This window comes from Nuphar pumila, chromosome 15 (assembly GCF_984573655.1).
Source record: "Nuphar pumila chromosome 15, dmNupPumi1.hap1.1, whole genome shotgun sequence".
NCBI classification, from domain to species: Eukaryota; Viridiplantae; Streptophyta; class Magnoliopsida; order Nymphaeales; family Nymphaeaceae; genus Nuphar; species Nuphar pumila.
The window spans coordinates 2,989,192-3,002,630 of record NC_143263.1 but is presented as its reverse complement, the minus strand read 5'-3'; the positions used below and the strand labels follow the sequence as shown (position 1 = coordinate 3,002,630).

The window sequence follows — 13,439 nt, the reverse complement described above, 5'->3', positions numbered from 1 at the left end:
GAGAAAAGTTATAAAATAAATAATCCGTAGTCACCAATATCCCTCCAACTTTTATATGATGTATGATACATAGACATGCAAGGATATTTCTGTCTAAGTTTGTGGAAGTTAGAAAATAAACTCCAAGTACTTATAAACCAAGACTAACCTCAAAAAAATGGAAATGGTAATCCTCCAAACGCTTATCAACCCAACGCTTTATTGGCCACAACACAGAATACATAAATGTCAATTCTTGATTCCCAGTTTCACCTTCAACTGAAGAACGTAGACCTTTTAAGTATAGTTTTTCCTGCATACTACGTTGCTCTTTCAATGGTATTTTCCTCATCATTTCAGCAGCATGTTGTAGAAGCCGTTGTTCACCAGTTATAACGAACTGTTGATAAAAGAGATCAACATAAAGGCATTGCATTAGTTAGAGAAGCCAAACACACACACGCAGAGAGTGAGAGAGAGAACAAAAAGGAACCGGGAACACTTCTAAATGTTTGCATGTAAGAAATAAGCATGACCATCAAATTGATAAAGGCAACGCAGAACTTTTTACAGAAGTAATCCTCTGCTCCACAAAATTACATCCAGGTTTCTCAAAGATCCAGTTACTTGATCCCTCAGTTTTCTTCAGCACAGATTCAAGGTTATTGAATGTACATGCTACCACAACATAGATGGATAACTAAATTTAAAGAAGCATTCCTCCAATTACATACACAATTTTAGATGACACAAAAAGTATAAAAAAAACTTCTTGGTAAGTTTCATTTGCCACAGATATATCAGTCACTGTATTTGCATGCATATCCAAGAATTCGACTCCTATAAATGCTGCATGCCTGAAACAAGAGAATATAAACCATTTGTAGAGAAGCAAAAATGTGGGTCCCAAAGAGGTACCTGCCGAAATAAGACCCAAGCATAGCATGTACCATGGATAGTTTCTGTGATTCCTAGTATCCGCCAGGTTGATTTCAGAAATTCAAGAATTTCTCCTACTTCCTGTGAAAAATAAGACGAGAACTCAGAGAAGTTTCACAACTAAAGGGTTTGCTAGGGAAGCCATTCCATTATCACCCAATTCAGTGTGAAGGCAAACCTCTGAAAGTTTTCCCTCATCCAGTATGTCAAAAACGCTGCACAGCAGCTTCTCGTATAATCTAACATTGAGATGATAACCGTCTGCCCAGTGACAAACTTCTCCAGTCAGATCACCACGGGCTGGCCTCTCAGCAAGTGCAAGGGCAAGATCTCTCAAAGATCTAAGGTATTCATTCCGTTGTATTTCACCTGCAGCAGATGGAAGAACCTATAATAGCGAAAGTAAAGAAGAATAAGATAAAGATAAAGCAAAAGAAACTGCAAAGGCATAAGCATTTTGAAGAATTAAATGCATAAGACGACAAAATATGAAAAGGAAAAAGAGAAACAATCTAACATTTAAATGTGAGATAGACATGAAAGTGTACTTATATGCTATCAACTGCTTAAAAGATTTTACCTCACATTCTTCAATCCTTGCCAAAAGAACTGTCAAATCGCTTGCTTTATGACCTGACTCAGCATATGCTACAGCAGGATGGTTTAGAAGACCTTCTTCCAGTATATTTAACTAAGACACAAAACAAAGTAAGAATGTATTAAAAAATGACCCTACATAATATAATACTAAGTTGAGACACACACCTGCCTCTTTTGCCATTTCAGATATGACTTCTTGTCAGAAAATTCTGCCTGCGAAATACAGCACAATAGTTCCAGTGGAACCAAGAGTGTATCCATCCTTTTGCCCACTCTGCCATTAAGTGCATGAAGCAATCCTTGTCTTGTTCTTACATCCATGGCATCTGAAATCTGAATAAAACCAAACGTTTAAGAAAAAAAGAAAAGATAGCGATACAATTGTCAAGACAAAAAAGGAGGTCTGTGATATACTTGTTTTGATTCCTGTCCCTAGTTGAGTAGACAGTTCAATAACAGTTAAAGTAGAAGAAACATATCCACCCAAACTTAGCAACTACCTATACACTATGTCACAGGGACACACCATTTTGATGGAGTGTCCCTGGTGACATGAGTGGACACGCTTGGACACCGACATGTACGGTGAATATTTTAATATTATTTAAAAATTTTAATGTTTTCTATTTTGTTTTGATAACAATGCATTTTTTTATGTCAAAATTTACCAAAAATAGTTTTTATTGATTAAAAAATATGTCTTCGTCTCCTGTTTTCCAAAAAAAATCGAACTTTCTAGTTGATTCTGCGTCACACGTCTTTGTGACATAGCCTATACAAACAATAGGGGATAACCAGACAGCACCACTCCACAAGGTATGAAATGTAAATGTCAAGCTATGAAGATCCTAGGGAGGATGTTGTGGCAGTGATTTATGTAAAAAAAGAATAATACAATGAATGAATTTGGTCATGGAAGTGGCCAACAATAACAACAAGCCCTTTTCAGGCAATGCCTTGAAAGATTAAAAATCAAAATCATCTCAAGTGTAGAGGGAGATCATCCAAAACCTTTTTGTTGAGAACCAACTATGCAAAATTTGTTTGTTGTCTAAATTAGGGTTAGGTTATGACAAATATCTACGAAAAGTCCATATTTGTTTGCACAACAGAAGATAGAACAAAACAAAATGTTTGGATTAAAAGTATGGTTGACAAGCTGGTAGACCATGGCTTGTTGGCTCAGGTCATTGACTGTGGACTGCTAGGCACCAAATAATCCTGGCACACTAATCAGGAACCTGTCATAAAGTGCATGTGTATTTTATGAAAGCAAAAATCTTGTTTATAGTTTATTCATTTATTGAAAGTTTCTGCATAGATATCCATATGCATACAAATATGTGTTCCTATGTCATAAACAGACAAGATGCAATGGAACACTATCACTAAAGAGGCCACAACCAGGATGCACTCATACATTGGAGTCCTAATACAGAATAGAGGATTGCAATTTCAGCTTTGTAGATTTAATGTTTAAAAAAAATAGTATGATCAAATGTGAGCTGTTAACTAAAAACTAATAGGGCTGATACCTCCTCTAGCACGTGTGTGCCTGTGCTTTTGTGTGCATATGTAAAGCATATATTTGGTATATCAATATTGCCATATACCATTAAGCAGCCTCATTGATTTTCTAATATTGCACCAAATGTTTTGTGATTATATCATATTGATGTGTTTGCCACACTTTATTTAGGAGAGAACATGTTGGATTAGGAAATTTTGATGTTTAGACAGGCTTTTTCAATCAACTTACAAATCAATGGCCCACATTGTGATGAAATTTCACAAATTAAAAAACAAAAAAAGAATTGATCAAGTTTGACATCAAAACAGGTAAATGCATCTACACGGTCCAACTGAGTAAATACTAAATAGCACCTGCAACTGCAACTGAGACTTTCCATTAGATTTATGGTGCTATTACCAGTGCCAAACATAAGAGTGTGTGTTTGTCACTGTGATGCAAGGAGCTACCTCAAAAATACAACAGCAATCCTCTATGGACCTATAAGGAGTTGGCTTACCCAAGACTTGGCAACTTGTATGACTATAATGGATATTTAACAGCTTGAAGTGCCAATTTTATTATGAACATGTTAAAAGAAGAAAAAATAGCAATTCAATAAAAAAGAATAAAAAGAGGGATGGAAACACAAAAGGAAAATGGAAAATTAAAAAAACTATAGCATGCACAAATGCACATGTGCACACACATAAGTTGAAAAATAACAGCATAAACACATCAAAAGGGAAGCAAAAAATTTACCACCAAAAGATCAATTGAAAATTGGACATAGACACACTTCTCTTGTTCGTGTATGCATGTGTTCATGGTGTATATGTAAATAATTAGTTATTTGTCATATACGCATTTTTTCTTTTACACATTAAGTCATGATTCAAACTTCAAAGACTGTTCTTGTTCAAATACTAGAGCATGAGCTTTTGTTTGGTGGAGAAGGAAAAATTTTATATTAAACTTAAGCAAAGCTTGAACAACCGAGACATATCACGTTTGAGCTCAGCCTGAGCTCAAGCTGTAGCCAAACTCAAAAATGTAACTAGCCTCAGATATACAAAAGAAGACAACACAAGCCCTACACAGCTCCTATAAGGGTCCAAGATGAACCAGACCAAAAACAAAATAAGAGGATGCCAGGGTAAAAAATCTACCAACCTCCAGTTGTACACGTATTGTCTCCAAAAGACCAGTCAATCCTGATTCATGTGAATTTTGGGATGCTACATTCTCACTCTTACTACGAGCAAGCTTCCTTAACAATCTGGACTTTTTCTCCTTCTTCTTTTCCTTAGATGGAAGTGAGAGACCCCTATATAAGGAAATATATAAATAAAAAATATCAAAATATGGCATGCATAGAAGCTAAGGGACCGTTTGGCTGCTGCACAAAAAGACTTTTTGAAAGCTGATTTGGGAGTGTTTGGATGTCAAAGTTTCAAAAACAATACTTTTAAACGTCACTTTGGCTCAAAACTTTTTTTCAACAAGTTGGCTTCGTCATCAGATTCACTCTTTTGACACCACGACAGCTCATTCCCCACTTGAATAAAGACCTGCCAGTGCCACTCTTTCCAGCGCCATTGCCAGACCATAGGCAGAAACCTCCTTTTGAACAAGGGCAACACCTCTGACTAGAGCCCAGCTCTTCCACGTCCATGGCTTCATTCTTTTGGCCAGTCATAGTCAGTGGTTTAATCATCCTCTTTGCTGCCAATGATGCTATGTCTTGCTCAAATCAGTGCTGCTTAGATGGTTCAATGAGGCTTTAGCACACTGACCCAAGGTTGAAGCCCACGCCATCACTAGGGATGACTGCCTGACAGCTTGTAGCCATCACCCACCAAGGACACAAATATGGCTCACAGTGGCCACCGGAGTTTCTGTTGATGAAAGAAATTACAGTAGAGGTGGCAGTGGAATGTAGAAGGGTTGGTGGCAATTTGTGCAGCAGATGCAAAAGGGGGTTGAGTAGAGATGGTTTTTCAATAAAATTAGATAAGTTGTCATCTAAACAGCTTTAAAATGTCAAATGAAAAAAAAACATTTTCCAAAAAATACTCTCTAAAATTCATTTTTTTTTAAATTATCATAATTATTGTTTACAAAGTGTCATCCAAACAGGACGTAACAGTCACAAGAAAAAGGGTCAAACATAGGGCTGCACACAAGCCAAGCCAAGCCAAGCTCGATCCTGTGCCATTCAAGCTCAGCTCAAATATCACACATCCAAGCTAAAGTTGAACCGAGCTGATTCGAGCTCAGCTTTACTGACCTAGAGCCAGCCTAGATATTAAAAAAATATTTTTACTTTTCTGAAGGGCAGTTGGCCCAGATGGTATACCTATCGAGGCTTGGAAATGCTTGGGAGAGAAAGGTTTAGAATGGTTGACAAATCTTTTTAACTTGATTTGGCGAACAAATAAGATGCCTAATGAGTGGAGGAAGAGTACTTTGGTGCCTTTATATAAGAATAAGGGTGATATACAAGATTGCACAAACTATCGTGGTATAAAACTCACGAGTCATACTATGAAACTTTGGGAGAGGGTGATTGAGTCTAGGTTGAGGAAGGTTGTCATGATATCGGAGAATCAATTTGGTTTTATGCCTGAAAGCTCTACTATGGAAGCTATACATCTTCTTAGACAACTTATTGAGAGAAATAGAGAGAGGAACAAAGATTTGCATATGGTTTTTATTGATTTGGAGAAGGCTTACAATAGAGTACCTAGGGACGTTCTCTGGTGAACAATGATGAAAAAAGGTGTTTCTCTCAAGTACATTAGTATAATTAAGGATATGTATGATGGAGTAGTAACCAATGTCCGCACTTGTGGAGGGGTGACAACCAATTTTCCTATAACGGTTGGGTTACATCAAGGATCTGCTTTAAGCCCTTTCCTATTTGCTATAGTGATGGATGAGCTTACGAGATCAATTCAAGAAAATGTGTCGTGGTGTATGTTGTTTGCTGATGATATTGTTTTGATTGATGAGTCTAGAGCTGAGGTTAATGCTAAGTTAGAATTATGGAGACAGACATTGGAAGAAAGAGGTTTTAAGTTGAGTAAGAGTAAGACAGAATACATGGAATGTCAGTTTAGTAAGCAACGAAGTAGTGATGGGAGTCTAGTGAAGCTTGGTGAGCAAGAAATACCGGTGGATGATTGTTTCAAATATTTGGGATCTATCATTCAAAAGTATGGAGAAATTGATGGAGATGTAAATCATAGGATAAAGGTTGGGTGGATGAAATGGAAAAGTGCAACTGGAGTATTGTGCGATCGTAGAATGCCATTGCGGTTGAAGGAAAAGTTTTATAGGACGACTATTAAGCCCGCTTTACTATATGGTACGGAATGTTGGACTGCCAAGAGACATCATATTCAAAAAATGAGTGTAGCTGAGATGCGTATGCTGAGATGGATGTGTGGAAATACAATAAAAGATAAGATTCGGAATGAGGAGATACGTAAGAAGGTAGGCGTTGCACCCATTGAAAATAAGATGAGAGAGAATCGTTTACGGTGGTTTGGACATATTCGGTGAAGGCCTAATGATGCTCCAGTTAGAAGGACGGAGAAATGGGAAAATATATTAGTTAAAAGAGGTCAGGGTAGGCCTAGGAAGACATGGATGGAGGTGATAGGAAAGGATATGAATGCTTTGAACCACGCCGAGGACATGGCATTGGATAGAAATGATTGGAGGAGAAGGATTCATGTGGAAGACCCAGAATGATTTTCTTTTTTGGTTCATATCGCCGACCACAATTGTTTTGGGATGAAGGCGTAGTTGTTGTTGTTGTTTGTTGTTTTTATTTTATTTATTGTCTAGTTTATTTTGAACTAGACATTATATTCTAGTCAAGTCCCAACTTATTGAAAGATATAGAGAGAGGAACAAAGATTTGCATATGGTTTTTATTGATTTAGAGAAGGCATACGATAGAGTACCTAGGGACGTTCTCTGGTGGACAATGATGAAGAAAGGTGTTTCTCTCAAGTACATTAGTATAATTAAAGATATGTATGAAGGAGTAGTAACCAATGTCCGCACTTGTGGAGGGGTGACAACCAATTTTCCGATAACGGTTGGGTTACATCAAGGATCTGCTTTAAGCCCTTTCCTATTTGCGATAGTGATGGATGAGCTTACGAGATCAATTCAAGAAAATGTACCGTGGTGTATGTTGTTTGCTGATGATATTGTTTTGATTGATGAGTCTAGAGCTGGGGTTAATGCTAAGTTAGAATTGTGGAGACAGACATTGGAAGCTAGAGGTTTTAAGTTGAGTAAGAGTAAGACTGAATATATGGAATGTCGGTTTAGTAAGCAACGAAGTAGTGATGGGAGTGTAGTGAAGCTTGGTGAGCAAGATATACCGGTGAATGATTATTTCAAATATTTGGGATCCATCATTCAAAAGTATGGAGAAATTGATGGAGATGTAAATCATAGGATAAAGGTTGGGTGGATGAAATGGAAAAGTGCTACTGGAGTGTTGTGCGATCGTAGAATGCCATTGCGGTTGAAGGGAAAGTTTTATAGGATGACTATTAGGTCCGCTTTACTGTATGGTACGAAATGTTGGGTTGCCAAGAGACATCATATTCAAAAAATGAGTGTAGCTGAGATGCGGATGCTTAGATGGATGTGTGGAAATACAATAAAAGATAAGATTCGGAACGAAGAGATACGTAAGAAGGTAGGTGTTGCACCCATTGAAAATAAGATGCGAGAGAATCGCTTACGGTGGTTTGGACATATTCGGCGAAGGCCTAATGATGCTCCAGTTAGAAGGTTGGAGAAATGGGAAAATATATTAGTTAAAAGAGGTCGGGGTAGGCCTAGGAAGACTTGGATGGAGATGATAGGAAAGGATATGAATGCTTTGAACCTCACCGAGGACATGGCGTTGGATAAAAATGATTGGAGGAAAAGGATTCATGTGGAAGACCCAAAATGAATTTCTTTTTTGGTTCATATCGCTGACCCCAATTGTTTTGGGATGAAGGCGTAGTTGTTGTTGTTGTTGTTGTTGAAGACATGTGAGAGGAGAGTAGGGGCTCAAACTAATAACCTCTCCTCTAAGAGGATAAAGGGACACCGCTACACCAAAAGGCATTTGTTTATGCTAAAGTTGAACCGAACTGATTCGAGCTCAGCTTTACTTACCTAGAGCCAGCCTAGATATTCAAAAAATATTTTTACTTTTCTGAAGACATGTGAGAGGAGAGAAGTAGGGGCTCAAACTAATGACCTCTCCTCTAAGAGGATAAAGGGACAATGCTGCACCAGAAGGCATTTGTTTATGCTTACTTATAAGCATCTCACATATACAAAATAGGCTTGGCTTGGTTTACCTTTTTTTATTTTTTCTGAAAACATGTGAGAGGAAAGAAGTAGGGGATCAAACTGATGATCTCTCCTTTAAGGGTATAAAGGGACACCACAAGGCATTTGTGTATGCTTACTTAAAAACATCTTACATATACAAAATAAATGAGCTTAATCGAGCCTTAACAAGCTTATGCTAGTGTTCAAACTTGAGCTCATCAAGCTTATGTTTAATTATGAGCTCAGCTTGTTTTATATATCAACGAGCTAGAGCAACTCGGCTAATCGTGCTCCCCTAGTCAAAGATCTGTCTATAATAAACACAAAAAAGACAAAAAGGCATTCCATGAGATGTCATGGCTTAAAGAAATGACAGAACATCATCTGATTAATCATTGAACAGTGTTTTGCAAGAAAACTGATGTCATAATCTTAGCTGTGTTCGTTGCTCAAGGATCCAGGTCAGCGTGACCTGTGGATCAGGGGTCAAGAATAGGGGAGAGTGGATTTGATGAAACGCTGGGTGACATTAGCAATGTCACCCAGCATTCACAACCACAAACCCCGCCCCTTTCTCCTGTAGCTCAGTACAAGCGGGACTCACAGAGGGGTGGGGTTTGTGGTTGTGAACGCTCGGTGACGTTGTTAATGTCACCCAGCATTTTATTAAATCCGCTCTCAGAATAGGGTGCCAGGCAGCATCTGACAATGAATTATGAGCCAACGGAACATGCCACCTTCCACCACCACTCAGGTGGATGCACCAAGAAAAGAAATACTGGTTGGCAAGTTTTTAGCCACACCGAGGCTAGAAACTAATAAAAAAAACACAAAACATCGGTAAGGGATGTTGCAAATGTACTTTGTAGCCCCTACAGAAGCCAAAAGAACCGCATATGCTGTCTCGTGAAGATCATCATCTGTTATACCTGTTATCAGATAAAAAAATAATGTATGTTAATAAATGTATAGCAACAAACTAAAGACGAGATTGAAACTATATAAATATCAGTCCGGTCTTCATGCTCAATTGAGTTAGCACATTTTGATTAATATTTTCATGTATGTCCATTCCCATGCACGACAATCACAGACATCCAAAGCAGTTTAATAGAGAAATTTCACATTGTTCAATATTTGTAAGCATTGAATGCATATAGTCAAGTTACTGTCTGGAAAGAGTCCTTCCAACAATTTCATGGAACTCAAACAATTCACAAAGAAATAGCATTAGATAAATCCATTAAATATATTGGACAAGAAAACACTAAGAAACACTAAGAAGTCTTTAAAGTTCCTTCACATCCTAATATATGCCACAGCTGGCATACCTGTTGCAAAAGGAGGCAATTCTAAGAGAAGATCGCTTGCATCATTTCGTTGACGTCTTACAACCTTAAGTCCATCAATTCCCCCATTATCATCTTCATCTTCAAAATCTTCAATATCATCTACAGTTAGCTCCTGCACCTGTGGGGAATGAAGAGAGTGCGACTTTGCTAGATTTGTCACAATAGGTGACGGTGATGTATGGACAGGAACTGGTGGCGGTGCCCGTGTTGGAGGTGATCCTGAAGACTCAGGCCTAGTAACCAAAAAGAATTTCTCCACTGAACCAGCATTAATCTGCAATCATGAGCATAATGGATGACAGGACTATGCAAAACAACCATATCTAGTGACCACTAAAATCATTCAGATTGAAATCTGAGTGGGAAATACTTAAAAACAATAGAGAGAAAGAAACCAGAAAAGATGCACGATCTAATAAAATATTAGTTTTTGACATATTACAAGAGAGAGAGAGAGAGAGAGATTGCATCAAATTCTGAAAAGGAACATACATCTATCAATGGAACAATAACAAAATTTTCATTTTTAATGAAATTCTGTATAGTAGCAAAGAAAAACAAAAATGAAAGGATATCACACAGCAAACAACCATATGGATTCCAGCCCAAATGATGGCCAATTCTTAAAACAACTATCCAGATCTCAAGTTGGAATCAGGACATTTCTGCTTGAGTACATATTAGAACTGTGTTCTGAATACTGTGGTGAAGCTGATTCAGCCCAGAGTGCATACTTTTGAAACTCCACTTATTCCTTTTCAACCAAAAATACTAGCATACAATTGAGTGCCACCATTTCCCAATAAGCATCCATCACCTGCCCTTCACTGTCACCCAAGAACCCAACATGGTCAATCTCATTGATCGGTGGCTTTTGGATAAAAATGTAAGTCCCTTCATGCCATCTCAAATAGAACCTCAAAGTGAAGATAGGTTAAGAACAGATGTAAATCAGTTTCTTCTGTCTATCATCCATGTGATACACAATAGCTTTCCATAAAAGAAGTCTTTCTCCTTCAACTTTTCCTGTACCAGCACCCCTACACCTAAAATCATCCAGGTAAGAATCGTTGCACTTAGGTTCAGGCCACAACTTGTTCTCTAGGAAAAGGTGCTGCTAAGGATTCACAAAGATATTATAGTAGGACTTGGTTGAAATGTGAAATGATTTGGAGCGATTCAACAGCCAGAATCTTCATTAGTTCTAACCATTTTGCAAAAACACTCTCCAAGTTGCTCCTAAATTGACATCCTATGAGCGCTCCTCTGACAATCATTCAGCTACAGATATACCTTATAAATTGTCAAAAGAATGACTGCCAATAAACTACATTAAAAGCTCCAAGAACCATAGAGCAAAGGAATTATACAAGTGGAAATTACACAACTGCATCTGATTCTGAAAAGGAACACACACACATATGCACACACGCATGTACATGCACATACATGCATATATATGCATACATATTTACATACATGCATACATGCGTATAGGGATATAAATATATATATAGAGAGAGAGAGAGATGTAGTATCCATAGATTCCATACCATGTTTGAAAGCTTCACAAGTAAATCATTGAGCAAAGACATTACATATGAAGGTAAAGCTAGTTACCCTCAAGGACAATCTATAAGCTCATAAGAGCTACAACAGGGAAAATGTAAAGTATAATAAGCTCACAGTGGCTGGAAGGACGATTTGTTCATAGTGATCTCTGATGGCTTCTGATAACTCCAGCACTTCTCCTGTACCAAGTGCAAGTTCCCAAAGCTTCAAGAAACAGAAATTGTAACTACATGGGTTTTTTTTTTAATAACATAACTAAATGAATTGATGCAAAGATAAAGTTCTTATCTCATCACCTTTCTTAGCACAGTTAAGAACATAATCAATACTGACTTGATCCAAGTCAACATCATCCAAAGAAACAGCACCTGGAGGCATCACAACTTTCTTGATCAAGTTTCCAGATAAAATGAAGTTCAACAGAACCATTCGATCCCGCCGATAGCGCTGCATAAGCTCAAGATGTGATTGCCTGAATTCACCAACCAATTAGAATAGCTTGTGAAGAGACATGGTTGTGCACACTGCTGGATATTTTTAATTAAAAATTACATTAAAAAAAATGTCAAGCGAAAAGACTTACTCTTCCATCTCCATAGAAAATCAATAGCTCTAAGCAACCTGGTCCTGTGTCTTCAATGTATATTGTTGAATCCACTATGATAATTAGAAACCTAAATTTAGAAGAAACGGGGAATTTTTTGAGAAATATATACAATATAGAGATATAGATATGACAACCATGGACTTCTAGCATCACAAAATTGCAAAATTAAACCCAAATAAACAACTGATGTCCCATATCCTCAATGTATCCTGATCGTGTCCACTGTCATAGACATATATTACAATCCTGGATTTAGAATAAACGAGGATAAATTTGACGAATATATATATATATATATATATATATATATATATATATATATATATATATATATATATATATATATACACCAAATATGAGTTTGCAGAATCATAAACAAACGCAATAAAGGACCGGTGCGCAGATCCATCATGTCAGTATTATACTAAATCCATGGACTCAGACTATAAAAAGAAGGCCTTAATGGAAATCACATCGCTGAGCAATAAAAAGTTAAAAACGCACTTATTATAATCCAACAGTAAACGAATTCAACCCGCCATTCCAAACAACAGCACCAGGTACCGCGCTATGTTCTCCTTCACTAGAAAACACAAGAAAACAATCCTCACTCAGATCCATCACGAAAAAAACCATACTAACATTCAGAGATCCGATCCACACTCACCTAAAAGAGACTGAATTGTGATCCAAGACTATGCAAATTCTCGATCAGAACCTCGCTCGTTCCTCGTCAAAAACCGGCGACGAAAGACCAGAAACTCGAATCCTACCCCTTTTCAATAGACGAAACCCTAATCAGACAAACTGTCTCGGCAAGAAACGCTGGGAAAATTACTACATTCCCACGAAATTTAACAAATTCCTAATCGAGTTCAGATATTGAAACCACAGAATGCCAGACAAATCTAGATGAAAGCAACAAAGAGAGAGAGAGAGAGGGAGAGTAGAGAGTTCTAGGGCGTGGAGAATACCTTGAAAGAGATGAGGGTCTGGCTCCCGCACAGGAGAGGAAAGGGAAGCAGCGAAGCGAAAGTAGACGGAGACGATGATCTAGGGGCGGGGGGGCGCATATTTATAGGCGTTCGGGATTTCGGTGGGAGAGTCTGCCGGAACTACACACTATGCAAAGCTAAATTACACAATTGTAAGCCTCTTCTATTAGAATGACAAAGAAGTACTTTCATGATCCGTCTGTTGGTTTTCGGTTTTCAGACGAGTGCGGACTTTGACCTTCAGTAAAGATATGACGGATTCGGGTAGAATATAATCGGATCTAAGTTAATTGGATGAACCTGGGTGCTGGAACCTTGTGTCCGGTGTCAAAATGGTCAATTGGTGATTACAAACACAAATACGCGTGAGCTCGTATATATAAACAAAATAAAAAGTCCTGAACGAAATAACAAACTTAGGGCTATAAAACTCACTTTTCTACCTAACATTTAGAAGTCGATGAGAATAATACCGCGATCTCGTCAAAATGCAACAAAAGAAAAATGCGACACAAGAAAAGTGAAAA

At 37.7% G+C, this 13,439-nt stretch overlaps 1 protein-coding gene across 4 annotated transcripts in view; it reads right to left on the bottom strand.

Annotated features, from left to right (window-relative positions):
* Positions 1-12,965, bottom strand: part of LOC149814142 (plant/protein (DUF810)) — a 91,238-nt gene extending 78,273 nt beyond the window's left edge. Inside the window, exons 1-14 of one of the 4 annotated variants that reach the window (XM_089989074.1) lie at positions 12,892-12,964; positions 12,585-12,692; positions 12,422-12,500; positions 11,894-11,984; positions 11,607-11,782; positions 11,425-11,514; positions 9,718-10,012; positions 9,249-9,315; positions 4,202-4,355; positions 1,684-1,851; positions 1,499-1,609; positions 1,097-1,306; positions 898-999; positions 149-379 (exon numbers count right to left, since the gene is read on the bottom strand). In XM_089989074.1, the coding sequence (XP_089845200.1) occupies positions 149-379; positions 898-999; positions 1,097-1,306; positions 1,499-1,609; positions 1,684-1,851; positions 4,202-4,355; positions 9,249-9,315; positions 9,718-10,012; positions 11,425-11,514; positions 11,607-11,663 (1,485 nt within the window). In that variant the 5' untranslated portion in view covers positions 11,664-11,782; positions 11,894-11,984; positions 12,422-12,500; positions 12,585-12,692; positions 12,892-12,964. Of the gene's footprint in view, positions 1-148; positions 380-897; positions 1,000-1,096; positions 1,307-1,498; positions 1,610-1,683; positions 1,852-4,201; positions 4,356-9,248; positions 9,316-9,717; positions 10,013-11,424; positions 11,515-11,606; positions 11,783-11,893; positions 11,985-12,421; positions 12,501-12,584; positions 12,693-12,891 lie in introns of all 4 variants that reach the window. The other 3 variants (XM_089989071.1, XM_089989072.1, XM_089989073.1) reach the window with 3 other exon arrangements.
* Positions 12,966-13,439: the final 474 nt, after the last annotated feature.